At 44.8% G+C, this 18820-nt stretch overlaps 2 protein-coding genes across 7 annotated transcripts; both read left to right on the top strand.

The window, feature by feature from the left end:
• Positions 1-1788: 1788 nt before the first annotated feature.
• ddx4 (DEAD (Asp-Glu-Ala-Asp) box polypeptide 4) lies at positions 1789-9732 on the top strand. Of its 5 annotated transcripts, none has more exons than XM_040014750.1 (23): positions 1789-1894; positions 2515-2545; positions 2634-2685; positions 2806-2853; positions 2934-2988; positions 4129-4149; positions 4228-4287; positions 4567-4611; positions 4692-4721; positions 4804-4848; positions 5176-5211; positions 5287-5322; positions 5409-5450; positions 5534-5676; positions 7200-7352; positions 7428-7582; positions 7673-7802; positions 7882-8048; positions 8166-8311; positions 8413-8512; positions 8807-9077; positions 9172-9279; positions 9355-9732. In XM_040014750.1, exons 1-23 carry the CDS (start codon positions 1819-1821, stop codon positions 9439-9441), a joined length of 2037 nt encoding a protein of 678 aa, XP_039870684.1. In that variant the 5' UTR covers positions 1789-1818; the 3' UTR covers positions 9442-9732. The 5 variants fall into 5 exon arrangements, with proteins under 5 accessions (XP_039870684.1, XP_039870683.1, XP_039870686.1 ...); XM_040014749.1 differs by having other exon boundaries at positions 4228-4293; XM_040014753.1 differs by lacking the exon at positions 1789-1894 and adding an exon at positions 1932-2032 and having other exon boundaries at positions 4228-4293.
• A 4512-nt stretch (positions 9733-14244) lies between these two features.
• ccdc14 (coiled-coil domain containing 14) lies at positions 14245-18460 on the top strand. 2 transcript variants are annotated; one of them, XM_040014756.1, is made up of 11 exons: positions 14245-14382; positions 14491-14534; positions 14620-14695; positions 15045-15117; positions 15347-15448; positions 16184-16681; positions 16924-17026; positions 17111-17172; positions 17374-17517; positions 17687-17789; positions 17916-18460. In XM_040014756.1, exons 1-11 carry the CDS (start codon positions 14359-14361, stop codon positions 18358-18360), a joined length of 1674 nt encoding a protein of 557 aa, XP_039870690.1. In that variant the 5' UTR covers positions 14245-14358; the 3' UTR covers positions 18361-18460. The 2 variants fall into 2 exon arrangements, with proteins under 2 accessions (XP_039870690.1, XP_039870689.1); XM_040014755.1 differs by having other exon boundaries at positions 17111-17178.
• The last annotated feature ends 360 nt before the right edge of the window (positions 18461-18820 follow it).

The following is an 18820-nucleotide window of genomic DNA, read 5'->3' as shown; positions in this document are numbered from 1 at the left end:
GACACACCAAACACCTTCCTGACAGGTTCCTCACTAATTCAGCTGTAGTTTTCCCAGCTGGTAACTCTTCCCTAGCATCTCAACTCCCTCTTGAACTCTGTGCGACGTTCCTCCTTCTTCAGCTTCCATCATTTAATCCTTGGCTCTGCCTTCACTTGATTACTCTTCTTGGTGTCCAAAGCCATCCTACAGACTACCATCTGATGCTCCCTACCTACATCCTCCCCTGCCACCACCTTACAGTCTCCTACCACTTTCATGTTGCATTTTCAGCATGAGTCCACCTGTGTTCACTTTCTTCAATTCTGACGTCCTCCTATCTGCCTCCCCCTTCTTAAAGTTCATGTTCACCACAGCCATTTCCATTCATTTCAGAAAATCTACACCATCTGACGCTCTGCATTTCTCTCCTTAACACCATGCCTCCTAAACACCTCCCCATCGCCTCTGCAGCCTTCACCTACATCCCCCTCACAATGCTCTCCACCCTGGGGAGACCCTCCTCCACTTCATCTAGCTCTCTTCTAGCTAACATCCGCCCATTGGACATACACGCTGACAACATTGCACATCACTCCTTTGGTTTGCAGCTTCAAACTCAACCCTGTCTGACCCTCTGTTCACCTGCACAACACTATTCCCATACTCTTCCTGTCCACTACTCTATTTTTCCTTCTCCATCATGGTAGAATAGTTTGAATCCACCTCCAGTGCTCCTGGCTTTGCTTCCCTTCCACCTGGTCTCCTGTACACACACAAACACACTATATCTGCCTTCCTTCTCTACATACCATCTGCCATCTCCCTTTATCAGTCATAGTCCCACCTCTCACCTCCACACTCCTGCTTTTTTGTCACCCTCACTGCCTCCTAACACACCTTCCCCCCTTCCCCTTGTCTTGTCAGCAGGCTGTAGCTCAGGTAGACCAGCTCATCTGCTAATTGGAGGGTTGGCAGTTCAGCCGCTGGCTGCTTCAGCGCACATAAAATAGTGAACAATGAGCTGCTCTCCAATACAATCATCAGAGAGTCAGTGTTTGATAAGTGTTGTTAACTTGGGTGCCAACTGATATGGAAATCTCATTCCTAATAATCTGCATTTTTGATCTGGCACTGATTTTACACTGTTCTGTCCTCAGCATTTGTCTTGGGGAGCTTGGGAACAATAATAGGAATACACAGCAATTATTATTTGCTCTATTTTTTATTATTGCCTCGTCAAAGTTATATCAATACAAGTATGAGCGTGTGCAATGTTACAATCACATTTAGCAGTGAACGTGCAATTGTATAGTTTTCCAGCAGATGGCAGTGCAGACTCTATGCGCAACGAGATTGAGCAGGTGAATGGTTTCTAATTTATTGTGAATGATATTATTTGGAGATAGAAAATCGGTAAACACTATCAGATTTATTTTATTGCACTGAAAATAATAGCCAATAGGTTGAATTTAGAGTAAAGGATTTAGTGGTAGTTTAATAAAGCTTTTATATATCACATCCACAGTAAAGGGTTACTTTTTACACAGCTTTTTAAACTTTTCGAACCAACAACTTTTTAAAAAGTTTTTAATATTCTTTTATTATTATAAAAGAATATTAAAAACTGAAAGAAAGCAGAATGACATTTTCCAGTAGTTGTGCAACAGCCTTCAAGTTCTACAATTTTGCCAACAGAACTATATTTAAAAATGTTCTATTAGAAGCTATTTACAGGGGGAAAGTTTATAATTCTTCGTATTTATTTCTTGTATTTTCAAAAATCCAGTTGGGCGGGAAAATGGCGGAAGTTGCAAGTTTGCGGGTTGTGCGCTGTGCATGCGCGCGCCCCATTCTGTGAGCGCACGAGCAGGCTGCACCTCGAGGAAGAATCTCATCTGTGAAGACACTCAAAGTACGGTTATTCTACCTGGGCTAGTTTTACTACATTACGGTCACTTATGAAACCAATTTTCGAAGAATAAGATGTAGTTATTATCAGTTTTATTAATCCCGTCGTGCTGTTTTTAGTTAGCGCTTCCAATGCTAACAGGTATCGCCTTTGACATCCACTTGTAGTTTTTTTTTTGGTTTTGAGTGTGTTCTCGAAACAGCGCTTTAAAAATGACTAATTTTAACTGTGCAAACACATGACTTACAGCGTTATTTCGTGTTTGCGTCTAAATTGAGGGCGGAAGTTAGCCGCCGTCCTGCTCCCGCGTGCTCGATGTGTCTTGATTAGCTAGCAGAAGCGCGAAGTCATTTTCTGTACTTCAGAGTTTGCATTTAGAGCCACATTTGCTTTGCAACAGTCGACGTTTTGATTAAAGACACTTGCGCATTGTAAGTGTTTGTTAAAACAATTGTATTGTTTTAAGTGCATATCACTTCTCGCGTGGTAGTCGTCACGTGCCAGATTCTCAGGAAAAGTTTAGCTTTTAATGTCGGAATGAAAGCGACAAAAAAAAAAGGGGGGGGGGGGTCTTCGTTATCGTACGTGATTTACAAAATTTCTTGTGGTACTTTTTTCCTCAGGTGAGCAAGAATGGACGAGTGGGAAGAACAGGTAAGCTAGTGTAATATCCGAAGGCCACGCGTACGCACTTCGCTGAGCCAGTCAGGCAGCGTCCGACTGAAATTGCCCATGTTTGCAGGAAACCGCTACCTCTGGTACTTGTGCACTCACCAGCCACACCTCAAATGCAGGTATGTTCCACTTCAGATTGTCTGCTTTAATTCTTTCTTCCAAGGGTTAAAATAAAGATTGGAGGCAGGTTAAGATTTATTTTGGCTTTATTCTGTATTTTAAAACAAACATGTTTTTAGGTACACAAGGAGATTTCTGGAGCTCTGATCGTGGTGAATTTCAAAGAGGTGAGTGTAGAAAGACGATGGAGCCCTTACAGGAAGCGTCTTGCGTGACACTGAGGAGTGATTTAAATGTGTTCTTCCAGGTCGTGGTGGACAGGGGCAGAGGAAGAGGAGGATTTAAAAACTCATCCTTCTCAGGTGCGCATTTAACACTCTGTTTAAGAAGTAGTATAATTGTCCTTTGAGCAAGTAAACGTATGAAAATTAGCATTATGTATGAGCTGTGAGGTGAAAAGCCAGTAGGCGTGTGTGTATGCCCGTCATTTGGCAAGCAATCATAGCTTTAAATAAAAAATATCCACCAACCTCTGGAGTTTCACCTGCAGCAATTAAGTTTCTTTTTTTGGTGACTGGTGAAGACCCATGTGAGCAAGGGAAACTGGATATGACGTGCAAGGGCTGCATCTAAACACTGAAACTGACGCTGTTTGGCATTTTAGTGGTGAAATTGTCCTGGATAATCCTCATTTCTGGATGACAAATTAGAGTAGATTTGATGTGGAAGAATGCTTTTTGGGATTGCATACAGCAGGGGTGTCCAATTTCAGGCCTATAGTGCCTGTGCCCTGCAGGTTTTAGATCTCACCCTGGGTCAACACACCTGAATCAAATGATTAGTTTCTCAGCAGGCTTCTGGAGGACATGTTCAGGACGTAATTTATCCATTCAAATCAGCTGTGCTGGATCATGGACACATCTAAGACCTGCAGGACACCGGCCCATACAGTGTAAAAGATGAAAAGTGGAGGCAGTGTAATAGTGCATTAAACCTGTTTATCAGTCTCCATGGGGTTAAAGCTGTTGTTGCACAGACAGTCCTGAGCTCAGAAAATACTTTTCCTGATGAACTTTTGGAGGTTTTCCTGATGACCTCATGGTCTTAATGTCTCAATTTGGCTCACTACTGAATAAAACGTGTCAGTTCTTGTTCATTTTGATCATTCTGTGTCATATTTATGCACTGTGCTCAAGACATTACTCCATCAGTGTGTGCTTTCAGTCAGACCCAGCTCTTATTTCAAAATGACAATGTTTGCAGCTAGAACAGTTGCCCCCCGCTGGCTGTTTAAAGAATGTTGCGTTATGGCACTTGGCTCTAGTTTTCAGACCACAAGGTTTGCTTGATACTGTCACACACAGTACTTATCACAGAGGTGCCAATGGAGGAGCATGCAGGTGGTGGGAGAAATGGTTATCACGTTGTAGTAGGTGCATTCAGACGATTGTCCAAGGTATCTAATTTTAGTTAACTGATTTTTCTTTTTTCTTTTTTTTAAGGTGCTGAGGACAGTGCAAACAGTAAGCATGAAGAGTATTACATGAGCTGTTGTAGTTTTCCTCATTGTGTTTCCTGAGTGTTGCGTTTCTTCCTTTCAGATGGTGACAGCCAGAATAATACAGCAGAAAGGAGTAGCTTCAGCCGAAGAGGAGGCCGTGGTGGGTGTGTGTGTGTGTGTGTGTGTGTGTGTGGGGGGGGGGGATATATACTATTGGTCATCTCAGTGGAATGTTAGGCATTTGTAATAAAGTTTCACAGATTATGAAAACTCTTCAAATTACAAATGCTGAAAGAAAAACCCTCAACTAGCAGTGTGAAAGAGGATTAACAAGCTCGTTCAGTCAGTAAAGCAGTGGTAATGCTGTGCCAGTATGCATATTTATGCTGTAGTGAATAGAGCTGTTGATGGATGTAATATAACAGTTGTGTGTTATCAGGGCGTGGCAGAGGATTCGGCAGAACGGATCACGGTGATTTTGACGGTAATAACTGGAATATTGACGTGTACGTCTGTTTGGCTTTGAGCTGGAACGCGTCTGACTTGATGTTCTTATTTTTACAGCCAATGAAGAGAATGGTGACCATACAAATGGTAGTGTTAATATTCCCATTAAGACACAAAAGTAGACTGAAAGAAATGCTTGTTTACAGTGTGAGCATTTTCTGCTTTTCAGTGTCGAGAGGAAGAAGAGGGGGCAGAGGAGGAAGCTATAGGCAAGGTACGAGTCCGATTCCACTCGTGGTGGGTTTTTTCCACTGCATGCAAATGCCACATTGACTCGTACTTGTTAGTGCGTTTTTACTACAAGCCTTAATCACACATTCACATGCATTCATACATGTATTGTTTTTCCTATGGCCTAAGCACTGTGTAAACTAAATGTTCACACACTCGCACTCCAGTGGGTGCACGTCGGGCTTCACCTGGGTTGGAAAAGCTGAGGGATTAGTAGACCGCTGTGGCTCTGCAGACCTCCTGATAAATTTGATTGCAGTCAGTGTGGATTTTGAGTAAGAATAGCAGTTAATTGACTTGTGTTTTAAAGGTGGTGAGCAGGGTGGCAGAGGCGGCTTTGGAGGAGGTGAGTGAACGAGCAGTTCTGATCATGTGCAAATCTGTCAGAGGTGTCAGAAGTGTAATTTGTGTTGTGCTGCAGGCTACCGTGGGAAAGATGAAGAGGTCTTTGCTCAAGGTTGTTTTTCATTATTGACCTCAATGATTCAGTGCACATAGGTTTGAAAGATTTACTGATGTGGCTGGAATCTGTGTGTAACACAGGGAACCAGGATACACCTGCAGAGAAGACAGATGAGAGTGATAGTAAGTTAAACTTCCTGTTCACAGATCTGCAGCATGCCAGCTTTATCTTCCATTATGTGCAGCATTTCTGTTTCTCACTGCAGGACCCAGGGTTACCTACGTTCCCCCACCACCCTCTGAAGATGAGGAGTCCATTTTTTCCCAGTATGAGTCCGGTGTCAACTTTGACAAGTACGATGAGATCTTGGTGGATGTCAGTGGAACCAACCCACCACCAGCTATAATGGTAAGAAATGTTAGGGGGCAATCCAGTAGGTACACAAATCTGTTATCAGCAGTTCTTTGCTGGCTTGGTACAAAACTGGTTACATCAGTGTCACACACAGTACAGGTGCATGCATACATCAGTGTGTGACACTGATGTATGCAAAGTGAACATTTTCATGCCTGTCTGAGAAAAGTGTGTAGTGAGGGGTTTTACAGCATTAAAACATCTATAATAATTGTAAAAGAAATAAAGTTGGGTACTTCGGATTTCACCTATCGCAGGTTATTTTTAGAACGTAACTACCGCGATAAACGAGGGATCGCTGTATACCATAAGGAAATGGAGCTGGCGTGTAATTTCTTTTTCAAGTGGTCAGATCAGCTGTTCATGAAAGATTTTGTGTAACTAGTTCAGTCTACTGGAAAAAACCTGTTAAGATCTTATTTTTAAAGCCAAAGCAGTACACGTTGTTATTGTGATTCCATTATCAGTATCACTTATTTCTCCTTGGCTCCGCTTTGAAAGTAAGCAGCTTATCAAAGACGTTATGTTTGTGTGAATGTAATTGCCTGCTGTGGCATGTTAGAGCCTGCATTTACTCAAGAAAAATAACGTATTATTTTTAATGTTAAACCAAGATGGCTGCCAAGTGGTGAGACTGTCTTGTAGAATTGAGTTTTATTATTTGAAGTTGATGTTTGTATGCATTTCAGGGACAGCTGTGAGCCATTTAACGATGCAAACGTTGAGCTGACAGAAAGGCGAGACTTTCTGCAGCCTGTAAGATGGCTGTTAACTTGTAGGACGGCACACAGGAGCAAGTTAATACACAAGACTGCAACACTTGCGTTAGTTTCTAGTAGGGCTGTGCGATATGGCGTTTTCTCTCAAAGTTTGAATCTAAGCTTTATTTTTTAGCACCTGACGGCTTTTTTTGCTTCTCATCCGTTAACTCTGCATACTCTTTGATGTGATTCAGTTTATTTTGAAAAGTCTCAACAGGATCTTGAGCTTTATTGTGAAAGGTTTACATGGAAAACAAACAAGCGGACAGCAGAGCCACGCGATGGTTTTACCGTTGCTAACGAAAACACGTAAAAACAGGCGCTATTCGTCCGTAGTGTGGTTACATTAAATATAAGAGAAAGAGAGAACTGTAAGAAATTAATACAGCCACTACAGTTACCATCAAAACCATGAAAAATATTGCTGTAAACAGTTTATTTTACGACACCACGAAACAAACGATAGCATAATAGGAAACGACAGACGTTTTTATATCGTCATCTGATATATATGGTTATAGCGAACAGCCCTAGTTTCTAGTATAACCGTGCAGCTGGACACCATTCTGGTCAGATTTCTGGTGACTTCCCGCACTGGTTGAAGGAGCCGGCTCTGTTATAGTTGGAGCTGTTTGGAAGCAGCTCTAAGGCTGAGTTCAAACAGCTGCGTGAAACCTGAAGTAATTTAAAGCATGGTGTCACAGCAATATTGACTTGCCCTCCATGCTGGTGTACATTTCTTCTGCTTTCTCTCAGACATTTGATGAAGCAGCGCTGTGCGAGTCCCTAAAGAGAAACGTCAGCAAGTCTGGTTATGTGAAGCCCACCCCTGTGCAGAAGCACGGCATCCCCATCGTTTCTGCTGGCAGGGATCTCATGGCCTGCGCCCAGACTGGCTCTGGTAAAACGGTACGGTTTGGGAGAGTTGAACCTGGGTGTAGACCTGCTTGTGGACAGAGGTTAAATGTGGTCTCCCTCCACCAGGCTGCCTTCCTGCTACCAATCCTTCAACAGCTGATGGCAGATGGCGCGGCGGCCAGTTGCTTCAGTGAGACGCAGGAGCCTGAAGCCATCATTGTGGCGCCAACTAGGGAGCTCATCAACCAGATTTACCTGGAGGCCAGGAAGTTTGCCTATGGGTGTGTTTCTTTGTCAAAGCCAAAGAATAACTGAACTCCACCAACATGTAGATAGAAGGTAAATTCAAGATGTTTGTCTCCACTCTGCAGCACATGTGTGCGACCTGTTGTAGTGTATGGTGGAGTCAGCACTGGACACCAAATAAGAGACCTCTCCAGGGGCTGCAATGTGTTGTGTGGAACACCAGGACGACTGCTGGACATGATTGGAAGAGGAAAGGTAAGGCCGTTTAAAGGTACCATCGATTGGATGACAAAATTGTGCAGCGCTTTCAGATGCTAATAAATGTGTGTTCCAGGTTGGCTTGACCAAAGTGCATTACTTGGTGCTGGATGAGGCTGACCGCATGTTGGATATGGGCTTTGAGCCTGACATGCGCCGCCTGGTGGGCTCTCCTGGGATGCCATCGAAAGAGAACCGTCAGACTCTGATGTTCAGTGCTACTTTCCCCGAGGACATCCAGAGGTCTGCTGCCAGTTTGTACTCCTGACATACAACCAGGTCTGAATGCCTGCCAGCTCATCTCAGAGTGTGTGTGTGTGTGTGTGTGTGTGTGTGTGTGTGTGTGTGTGTGAGATATAGGCTGGCAGCTGACTTTCTAAAGACTGACTATTTGTTCTTGGCCGTGGGAATTGTGGGTGGAGCCTGCAGTGATGTGGAGCAGACATTTGTGCAGGTCACCAAGTTCGCTAAGAGGGATCAGCTTTTAGACCTCCTGAAATCAACAGGTATTTCAAGCTTCTGGGTTTCCAGTGTTGAGAAGAACTAAAAGTCAAAACAAACGATAGCTCAGTGTAACCGAACTGTGTGTTGTGGGTTTGTGCTGCAGGATCGGCGCGCACCATGGTGTTTGTAGAGACCAAGAGACAGGCTGATTTTATTGCCGTAATCTTGTGTCAGGAGAAGTTTCCAACTACCAGCATTCACGGGTAAGTGGTGTTTGTGTGTTTACTGTGGCTTTCGTGGAGATGGTTGTCCTTTGTGTGACGTAATGTGACTCTGTAAACTACCACTGTGCTATACTTAATTTTGTGCAATAACCCAAACTGTAAATAAATTGTGTGTATATATGTATATACATAGTTTTCTTTGTTCTAAATACTGTTCATATGTATATAGTGCTGCAGAAACGGTGCACCTCACCTTTCTTCCCCCACATGTCTGGAGATGCTCTAGATCTCACTGTACATCTATTCTATTCTATGTGCTGTGCTGGCTGCCAGTGACCGTGAGCAGTGGCAGCGAGAGCAGGCCCTTGGAGACTTCCGCTCTGGCAAATGTCCTGTCCTGGTGGCAACCTCTGTAGGTGCCCGTGGACTCGATATTCCAGATGTGCAGCTCGTGGTGAACTTTGACCTACCAAACAATATCGACGAGTATGTCCATCGTATCGGTAGAACCGGCCGCTGTGGCAACACCGGGAGGGCAGTGTCCTTCTATGATCCAGAAGCTAACAGTGAGTTGGCTCGATCACTGGTCACAATCCTGTCCAAGGTGAGAACGCTGCACTACAACTACACAATGTGCATCACCACAAGTGCGTAAGGTGAGACCTGAGTGCTTTAAGCGAGATGTTTGGGATTGGCAGGCCCAGCAGGAGGTTCCCTCGTGGTTAGAGGCGGCTGCGTTCAGCGGCCATGGCCCCTCTGGCTTTAACCCACCCAGGAAGCATTTTGCCTCCACAGACTTGAGGAAGGTAACTGGTTCAAGTTGTTTTGCACACTGAATTCTCTGAGATGTTGTAGTGTTTCACATTGTGGTCCTTCTTCAGGGTCCACAGGGAGGCCTTTTCCAGGACAGCAGTGTAACGAGCCAGCTGGCAGCACAGACGGCTGCTGACGATGAAGAATGGGAGTGAGAGCGGCACAGCAATGATCCCAATTTTCTAAATTGTTGAGCTTGTTGGTGTTTTTAGTTTTGTTGGAAGAATAGTTTGTCACAGGCCAGAGAGTTAAAATGTTAGTACAGATAAAGTACTGGCATCAATATGTTGTAAAGTCTGTTTGTTTTGGGGTTTTCTTTTTGTTTTTGTTTTTTTAGTATTATTACTTTTTTGGAGTTAAACAGTTTTTGTGTAAACAGCGTGTGTCTTACTCAAAGCCAATCTCATTGTAGTTCTGTTTCTTATCTGAATAAATGTTTAAAGCAACACTTTCATTTATTACAGCCAGCTCAGTAGGTCCTTCAGGAATGATTCAAACACACCTGGGAAACCCAGCTGCTGCCTGGAAATGGATTAAATTCATTCATTCACATTCAATCCATTTCCAGACAGGTGCTGAGTCCCAGTGTGCAGTGGTCTGCTTCCAGTCCCAGAGATGGTTGATGTGGATCAGGAGGACCCAGCACCTCTCACGATGTATTCAATCACTGTGCACTGGGACCCAGAAGGGGTGTTTCCATGGAGGTTGCTGGGCTGAAGGCCTTTAATATCCACGGTATTCCTGAGTTCGTGCAGTTACACCTGATTGAAAGCGGAAGATTTTTTTTTTTTTTCCCTGCTTGCACTGTTGATGCTTGCAGGGTTACACCTTCAGTGTTCATAAGTTTCTCTCACTGCAGTTTCTTTCACTTGGCTGAAATAGCAACACGTTGTGGATACACTAGGTATGTTTTAATAAGTGGCGAGGACAATACATTAGCAGTGCCTCACCCATCACCTCCCACAGACTGATGATATAAAACTATGGCCCAGTGTTCTCTAGGTCAACATCAAGAGCACCAAGGCGTACAACTACCTGCAACAAAACTGATCAAGTACTGCTCTTTATTTTTCTTAAAGCAGCCATAGGGGGCGCTGTTTGTAAACTGAAACATGCCGAAATTAATGGCAACACTTTTCTACATTTAGCTCCAAACCTTATAAAAAAACATGTTTGGGTTTTGTTTGGTTTTTTTAGTCACTTTTTCCAACGTTTATATTTGTTACAGGAAGCTAAATATTTAGCACATTTATTGTACTGGTCAATGGAAATACTGAAATAAAAGCCCTGCTCTAAAGTGTAGCTGTAGTGGTCAGGTTGTGACTGCTCTGCCTTGATGGTCACTTCTCACCAGGATGTCCAGCAATTTAGCTGAAAACATGGGCAGAGCCGTTTTGGTTCAGCAGCAGTGCACCTTCAGCAGCTGTTCTGTACATTACTAGAACAAATTAAAAATGAAAAGACTCGGATGCAGGTGAAGGGCAGACTTTCAGCTTTAGTTCAGTGGGTTGGACAAAAAGATTGCATAAAGATGTGAGGAACTAAAGCTCCTTTTCAACAGAATCCCTTCATTTCAGAGACTCATTAGTATTTGGACAAATGAACTTTAAGTGGAATGTTCATTTCTATTACTTTATTCAAACGCTGCCCAATCACCGTGACTACATTTATCTGGATGTGGGCTGTCTGTCTCTAAACACCTCAGAGTTCATCCAGCTGCTTCTGTCCTGTGTCACGTCATCGATAAACACTAGTGTCCCAGTGGCAGCCGAGCCCGCCCAAACCATCACGCTGCCTCCGCAGTGTTTTACAGATGATGTGAGTTGTTCCACACCTCCAAACTTTTTTCTTGCCATCATTCTGGCAGAGGTTTAATGTGTCCAAAGCACGTTTGTCCAAAACTGTGCCGGCTTTTTTTACATGTTTTTTTTTTTTTTAACAAAGTCCAATCTAGCCTTCCTATTCGTGAGGCTGCAGCGAACCCTCTGTATTTACCTTCATATAGTCTTGTCTTTGTGGTAGACTTTGAAATTGATACGCCTGCCTGCTGGAGAGTGTTGTTCACTTGGTTCACTGTTGTCATGGGGTTTCTCTTCACCATGGAAATGATTCATGTAGCAATTTCTCGGATTGGTTGTTCTGTTCAGTTCTGTTTGACCACATGTTGCCTGTTTCACAGTAAAATTTCCAAATGCAAACACTACACCTTAAATCATCTCCAGGCCATTTATCTGCTTAATTGATAATAACATAATGAAGGAATTGTCCATACCTGCCTATGAGCCTTCGAGTCCCTTGTCCAATTACCTTTGTTGCCTTCAAAAAGAGGGTAAGACGAAGAAACTCCTAAATGCTTCATCCAATTCCAACATGGATAATCAAAGCTGAGTCTGCACATCATGTCCATGATATAACTATAAGCGGAATATGTTTCAGTAAACCAAACTCGTCAGTGTCCAAATATACACGGACCTAGCTGCAGGCCTTTTCTACTCTGAGTGCTCAGAGCACTTTGTACGACACATCTCAGTTACACATTCACAGCAAACACATTAAAGTGCTTTTTCTGTCCAACATTCACACACAGTCACAGTCAGACAAACCCACTGGGAGCTGTAGAGCACCCGCAGATCAAATCGCCAACTTAGTAGACAAACCTGCTCTAGCCACGCCCACGCCACACGTTTTGTGGTGTAATGTCTCCTTTAATTATCAGTATTTAAGACATCAACATTTTGATTTGACACACATGATGAGTGAAGTGCTAATCTACACGATAAAAATGGTTCAGTGCTCTGTGTAATGGGTAGACCATAGTATCATAGTCTGAGTCTACACGTCCCATGAAAGGGTAACAGAAACCTTAGGGATGTATCTGTGTTTGCATTTCAGGTTCCTCTTCCATCAGTTCCTCAAGATCGTGCTCCACACTCATGTTTTGTGTAGGAAAAACAAGACCTGCAAACACAATACAAAAGATGTTGTGTGCTCGCCCTTGTCTTCAGCATCAACGTTGCGCATACCGAGAGGAGATTTAAGAGCAAAACCAGCACAAGATGGCCTTACTGGGAAGATCTCACTGGTCTGAAGCACAACAATCTTCAGAAACCTGCACAGGAAAACATTTGATATTGCAGTGCAGAGATATTTACTTTCTGATTCATACAAGGTACATCTGAAAAATGGAAGTGGTGAACATGCTGAATGGAAACGTATTGAAACTGTAAGCTCGATGACCAGTTTGATTTTGTGACTGCAGTGAGTATGAACAGAACTCCTGTGGTGTTTGTTTGATTCACAAGGACATCATTAATGTGTCTGATTTTAATGTTTACAGATCATCACAGCCAAGCAGGGACATGTGCCCAACTTCCACTACAACTTTATTTGAGTGGAATTTAAAGATCATTATGGTGATTTTGATCTCAGTCCATTTTCTTACCAAGACATCGCCATGAAACGAGTGCTGGGAACAGAAAAAGGGAAGAACACGAATAACTGAACATTTCTAGGCTGAAGCTTTTGCCCTACAGCACATTCTGGATGACAACACGTTTTAATAATATTTCACCAAAACAATGTTTCATGAACAAAGATGATTATACTTTTATTTCATGAATGAAGAGTTATGGAGGAAATGATGGTTGTAAATTTCTCCAGTGTGTGGAAAGTAAGCAGAAACTCACATGTCCATGAGTCAATCCAGGACTGCGTGACACACAGATGTATGAAAGCTTACAACTGACGAGCAAAGCACAGACAGAACCTCTGTGTTTTTATAAATACATTAGTCGTCATATAGCTCTATTTTCGAGCCACCAGGTTAACGGTGGTTTTCCTTTGATTTGAGATAAGGAGCTGACAGACACTTGGAGAAAGGATGAAGAGGCATTTGTGAAGGCTTTTGCTACTAGGAGCAGCAAAGTTGCAGCCATAGGTTTTCAAGCAGCTCCTAAAATAACATTCATTCATGATGAAAGCAAACATCTGCCCATTGCACACACATGTGCAAATGAGCTTCTGCGTTTTGTAAGTGAAACAACAATGGCTGATGATGATGCAGCACTCACCACTCGGACTTGGAAAACAGTAAATGTCTCTTAAGCTGCAATAACATTTGGTTATTCTGGTAATCTGATGCCTTATGAACCCTTCAGCTCCAAATTTGATTTAGATATCAAGGAACAATATCAGGAAGTTATTAAAGCAAATCCAGAACCTGTTGTGTCCACCTCTTAAAATCTGCATCATAACTATAGGAGTCCAAGGTTTCCTGAACTTCTGCTTAATGGACTTTCTGTTAATGATAGAAAGTTGTCCAATAAGAACATTATTTATCCGAGAGCTGCGTTCATTCTTAGCTAACAGATCAGCTCCTCACCTCCAATCTAGACAAGCCATGAATGAAATGATTGAAGGTGTTTAACCATCAAGTTCCTGAGGCATCGATTTAACTTGGACCCTACTGGCTGCTCTTTCTGTAACGAAGATGCAGCTACACTGTTGTTTGGCTTCAAAGCTTCACAATCTAAAGACACTGTATTGATTGGTTGTTTCACAGCAAAACCAGAATATCGACCTTTAAATTAAATGTTAGAATAATCTGTGGTCAATTGTTTATACACAAATGCCGTTATTTAAAAACTCGCCCTTGAAATTCATAAAATGTCCAAAAATGTTAAGCCAACCGCACATTTCATCTAATTTTGTTTTGTAATTTACTTTTTTGAAATATTATTTCAATATATGTAATTTGATTCTTGTCACCATGTACTGCTGGTCCTTTTCTTTCTGCTCGTGTCTGTTTGTAGCGCTGCTGAGTCTGAAGGATTTGCTGCGCCAAGTTTTCGTTAAAACAAAAAACGGCAGCCCTGCAGCCGCCTTCATCCGGGACCTCCGGGGCGGGGCAGTTGAGCCTGTCGTTTGTGAAGGGAGCAATTTGATTGGACGGTTTTAATGTTTTCCCTTTCAAACGCGCTCTGAACCGGAAGCTCTAAATGAGCCGAGAACTTGCAGCGCGCAGTGCTTGAATCCTCCGAGTAACGGCGGCAGGGCTCAGGCTGGCGGAGACCATGAGAGGAAGAGCTCAGCGCAAGGTAGGACTGAATGAACACGCAGTCAGAGCTTCCACTGTCAGAGACAGGTGTGAGGCTTCACCCGCACAGACACGAGGGGCGTTCACCCGTGGTTTCTGTGACCGGCAGGTGGTGACGTCAGGAAGGCTGACGGGAGCAGCCAGAGGGGGTCTGTGAGTACACCCGCCTTCATGTAGCATTTTCTGTGTCTGCGTGTGTACGTGTGCCTGTTAGCGCTCTCCTCACTGTTGTTTTCAGAGCCAGCTTAAATCCAGGAACAGCTGCCTGCCCTGAGCCCGCCTACTCCCTGTACTCCACCGACTCCGAGGGCCAGGTGATGAGACCGTTCACGCTCCGCCCACATTATGTATACGCAGACCACGGGTGGCGACATGTGAAGCTAACACTTTTATTATGAGTTCTCAGGATTTATTCACTTGGTTGTGTAGCAGTGCTAAATATTAACAGTGTCATCTAGGACGGGTATCACATCCAGGCATGACCGAGTCTTTGCCACAACACACACCTCAGGGTAGTAAACATGGGGAGGTGAACAGAGGAAATCTAGCACTTCCACAAAGTCCGAAGGCTTGACAGACAAACCACTAACCCACACTACCGCGTCATCGGCTCGGTGTCTGAACACATGTCGGCTACAATAAACCGGACGTGTCTGCCCCCAGGTCATCAGTCTGCACAAGGGCCTGGACCGCTGTGCTGCCCTGCTCAGTGGGATCCTTCAGGCTGATAAGGCAGGTCAGAGGAGCTTCCTAATGCTGTAGATCAGCTCCGTTTGTTACAAGTAGCAGTACAAAAGCTTAAAGTACCAACCTGTTCCTGTGTGGTTACACTGAGGATTTTCTGTATAAGTTAGATCTGTCCAACACTTACTGGTTGAATGCAACATAATAGTACTCTGTGTGTGTGTGTGTGTGTGTGTGTGTGTGTGTGTGTGTGTGTGTGTGTGTGTGTGTGTGTGTGTAAGTGTCTCCGAGGCTTCACAGAACAGTAAGCAGTGCAGCAGTCAAACCAAGGCTTTCCACATCAACGGGGAAAAAGAGCTTGAAGAAAGGGCCTCCAAAGGCAGGTGGGCGTGTTCGAGGTTTGCTTTACTGCACACTCTTACAAGACAGTCGCTGAGAACTAAATGACATAAAGGTTTCGTGTTAATTCCACTGTGGGACTATAAACTGCAGAGGACAGGATTACATTGATGGTGTCCAAAAGCTTTTAGGACTTTCGTTCATTTGTTCTGGAAAATGGATTCAAGGCTTATAACTTAGCAACAGTTGCTTAGAGCCGCCTCTAGGAGCCTCTCAAAAGTAGAGCTGAACCATCCATGTCCTGTTGGTCACATGGGGCAGAGACTAAGAACGGACCCCCGACGTCCCTCCCCAGCCACCTCCAGCAGCTCATCTGGGGGAACACTAAGACATTTCCAGGCCAGCTTAGAGATATCGTCTTTCCAGTGTGTGATGTGCCAGGGCCGCCTTCTCGTGGGACATGCCCAAACACCCAGGAGGCATCATAATGAGCCACCTCAGGTTAGGGTTAACCCTAACCCTTTGATGTGGAACTGTAGCAGTTCCACTGCGAGTCCCTCCTGAACGACTGAAATTCTACTCTCACACTAGAGGAGAGCCCGGCCACCCTTTGGAGGAAGCTCATTCTTTTAATCAATCACTAACAATCAATCAGGACATGAGCACCAACAAACTGATTGGCTGATGCACACATCAGGCAGGATTGCAGATGCAGCTTTATAAATATGTGAGAAAACACGTGTAGAAAGTCTAATGTTAATCATTCCTCCACCTTCCAGGCCAGAAGAGCGTGTCAGGCCGGCATGGATCGGACAGCAGAACTCCACGAGGACACCCGTCTGCCCGTCCTGCACCACATTCAGGAGTGAAGCTACACCCACCTCAGAAACCATGTCCCACCCAGCTGCAGTCTCACTTACTTTCACCTCGGCTTCTTCCTCGCACCGTCAGTCCGCCCCGGCACGAGGCGTCCGTCCTTCTGTCTGTGCGTCAGTCCTCCTCTCTCTCGAGCCATCGGACTGCCTGCCGGCCTGACTCTGAGACGCCTCGCACTGCGTGTGATGAAGCACAAGAATTTGTTCCTGTGAGAGACACGCACACCCAGAGCCCCAGCACATACACTCTCACACATGCACACGGAGACAGCTGCAGTATGAAGATGGCACACTTCCAGCTGGAGCCTGGACAGGCTGAGGAGAGCAACACTGAGGCACAAACAAAAGCTCACAAGCTTCAGCATCTGTTCGCACAACTCAAGCCTCTGATTGCTGGACAAGGTAAAGTGACTGTGTGCATCTCACCCCTGGACCCTGCCAGACATCACTCACACAAACACAACCTCTGTGATACCTGAATGCATCTAACACTAAGCTACATGTCACTGATGTGGGAGCTCAGCAAAGTTCTGCTGACGTGGACTTCTGCTGTAGTCACACACAGGACGTGAGCCTCTGTGTCACATGTGCTGACGATGTTAGAGATGTCACTGTGTGTGTGTGTGTGTGTGTGTGTGTCTCAGGCAGTGTAGCAGAGAGCCTACTCAGTCATCTGGAGCAGACGGTGTCCACAGCACAGATGAATAATAGTGCTTCAAACACCCAGAGTGTGTCAGACCTGCACAGGTGAGACACACGACGTCCTTCACTTCACTGGACTCTGATGTTTTTGGTATAATGTGTGTGTGTGTGTGTCTGTCTGTGTCCTAGGTGTGTGAGGAACCTGGACCAGCAGCCAGAGACGGAGAGACATCAGAACCAGGCGATACTCTGTAACTGTAAATTGTGTGACAGTCATAAATAGTTGTGTATTTATTTCATTTGTATTAAAATAACACAGTCAGCTCGAGCTGCGTCACACTAAGGTAAAGACCCAACAACAGACACGCTGTGATTTTACTGTTGGGTTCAGTTTGGTCAGTCAGGGTAAAAAGCTTTAACTGACTGGGGAGTAATTGAAAAGGTCTCCACAGGGCAGAGACTTCAGGAAGAGCTCACTGCTGCTCAGTCCAGGCTGCAGGAACTCCAAGATGACCTGACGGACCTACGGCAAACCCTGCAGGACACACAGAGCCAGCTGAGAGACCGAGAGGCTGAAACTGCACTCGTTAAGATGGGTACGCACTCGCAGTGAGTCCTGCTGATGATCTGAGCTGTGGGCTCTTTGTGATGAAATCACCTCCATTATCAAAGTGAAAGACACTGCCATGAACAACATCAAGTATTATTGCATTGTTTCATAGTGTGTGTGTGTGTGTGTGTGTGTGTGTGTGTGTGTGCACGCAGAGCTGGAGGCCAGTAAGAGTAGGTTACTGGACAGTGAGCGGGAGAGGAGTAAGCTGGCCTCGCTGGCACAGCAAAGGCTGAAGGAGATGGAGCACCTCCACAGGTGGGCCTGTGTGGGTGGGCGTCACCCCCCAGAATGAGCCCTACAGCTGCTTTAACAATGCTGTTAATACATGAAAGTGTGACACGATTCAGAACTGTTCCTCACTCATGTCGTCTTCTGCTTCAGTCTCCTCTCAGCAGATCATGTTGCTGACAGCTCTGTGTCAGAGACGAGCCAACACCAGCACAGACGGATGCCAGCGCCCCCTACTGACCACATCACCCAATACCTGAAGTCTCTTAGCCAGATAGCGCCTGTGCAGTGTGTGGATGCAGAGAGAGATTCAGACTCAGCACATCTAGACGTCACAGCTCAGAGGAGAGAAGATCGTGCAGGGACTCGGCCCGAGTCTGATCGTGAGCGGTCCGCTGGTCCAGGTGAAGCCCTGCGGCCAGAGGACGCTCGCAGGCAGCTGTTTAACTCCACGCTGTCCCAGAGTGAAACAGAGTCTGTGTGGTCTGATTTGACCTTTGACACCAGAGACGAAGCAGCGTTCAGAGACGGCCTGGCAGCTTTGGACGCTAGCATAGCCAGTCTGCAGAAGACTATTAAGCTGGACCTGAGGCGGTGACCGTGCTGGTCTTTGTATTCATCCATGTTTGGGCCGTGTTGATGAACTGTTCTGTAAAGTGTTGTTTAAGATTGGGAATAAAGATGTTTTTATGAATGTCTTCATGGACAGACACTGCTTTGTTCTGCTGCTCGTGGAGGTTTACAACTTTCTAACAAGTCATAACAGACAGAACATACACCAAAAATGATCCTTCATTCTGGCGGCCGGGACACTCAAACTCCTCAGGTTAGTGAATTTGCACAAAAGCAGAAAATGATCAGCATGAACCCAAAGTGCCGTCTGAGAGAAAAAACCTGGACTGAAGGGAAAGTATTGAGATGATCCCAGAGGCTGTGCAGGTGCATTATCTCTGGGGTCAATATAAATGTACAGACGGGCAAAATAAATCCAGCAGCCACGACAGTTTGAGTGCACGGTGTCGTCCACGAATGTGGAGCACAGCTCTTTATACACAGGT

This window comes from Simochromis diagramma, unplaced genomic scaffold, assembly GCF_900408965.1.
Source record: "Simochromis diagramma unplaced genomic scaffold, fSimDia1.1 OVJJ01000165.1, whole genome shotgun sequence".
In the NCBI taxonomy this organism is placed as follows: Eukaryota; Metazoa; Chordata; class Actinopteri; order Cichliformes; family Cichlidae; genus Simochromis; species Simochromis diagramma.
Note: the sequence above shows the minus strand (reverse complement) of the source record. Positions and strands in the feature narration are given on the sequence as shown.

Coding starts and splice junctions, on each gene's coding strand:
- ccdc14 (XM_040014755.1), top strand. CDS start 14,359: ATGAGAGGAAGAGCTCAGCGCAAG. Junction 14,696..15,044: donor CCACCGACTCCGAGGGCCAG/GTGATGAGACCG, acceptor GTCTGCCCCCAG/GTCATCAGTCTGCACAAGGG. Junction 17,518..17,686: donor AACTGCACTCGTTAAGATGG/GTACGCACTCGC, acceptor GTGTGCACGCAG/AGCTGGAGGCCAGTAAGAGT.
- ddx4 (XM_040014749.1), top strand. CDS start 1,819: ATGCGCGCGCCCCATTCTGTGAGCGCACGAGCAGGCTGCACCTCGAGG. Junction 5,212..5,286: donor CAGAGGCGGCTTTGGAGGAG/GTGAGTGAACGA, acceptor GTTGTGCTGCAG/GCTACCGTGGGAAAGATGAA. Junction 8,049..8,165: donor TTCCCCGAGGACATCCAGAG/GTCTGCTGCCAG, acceptor TGTGAGATATAG/GCTGGCAGCTGACTTTCTAA.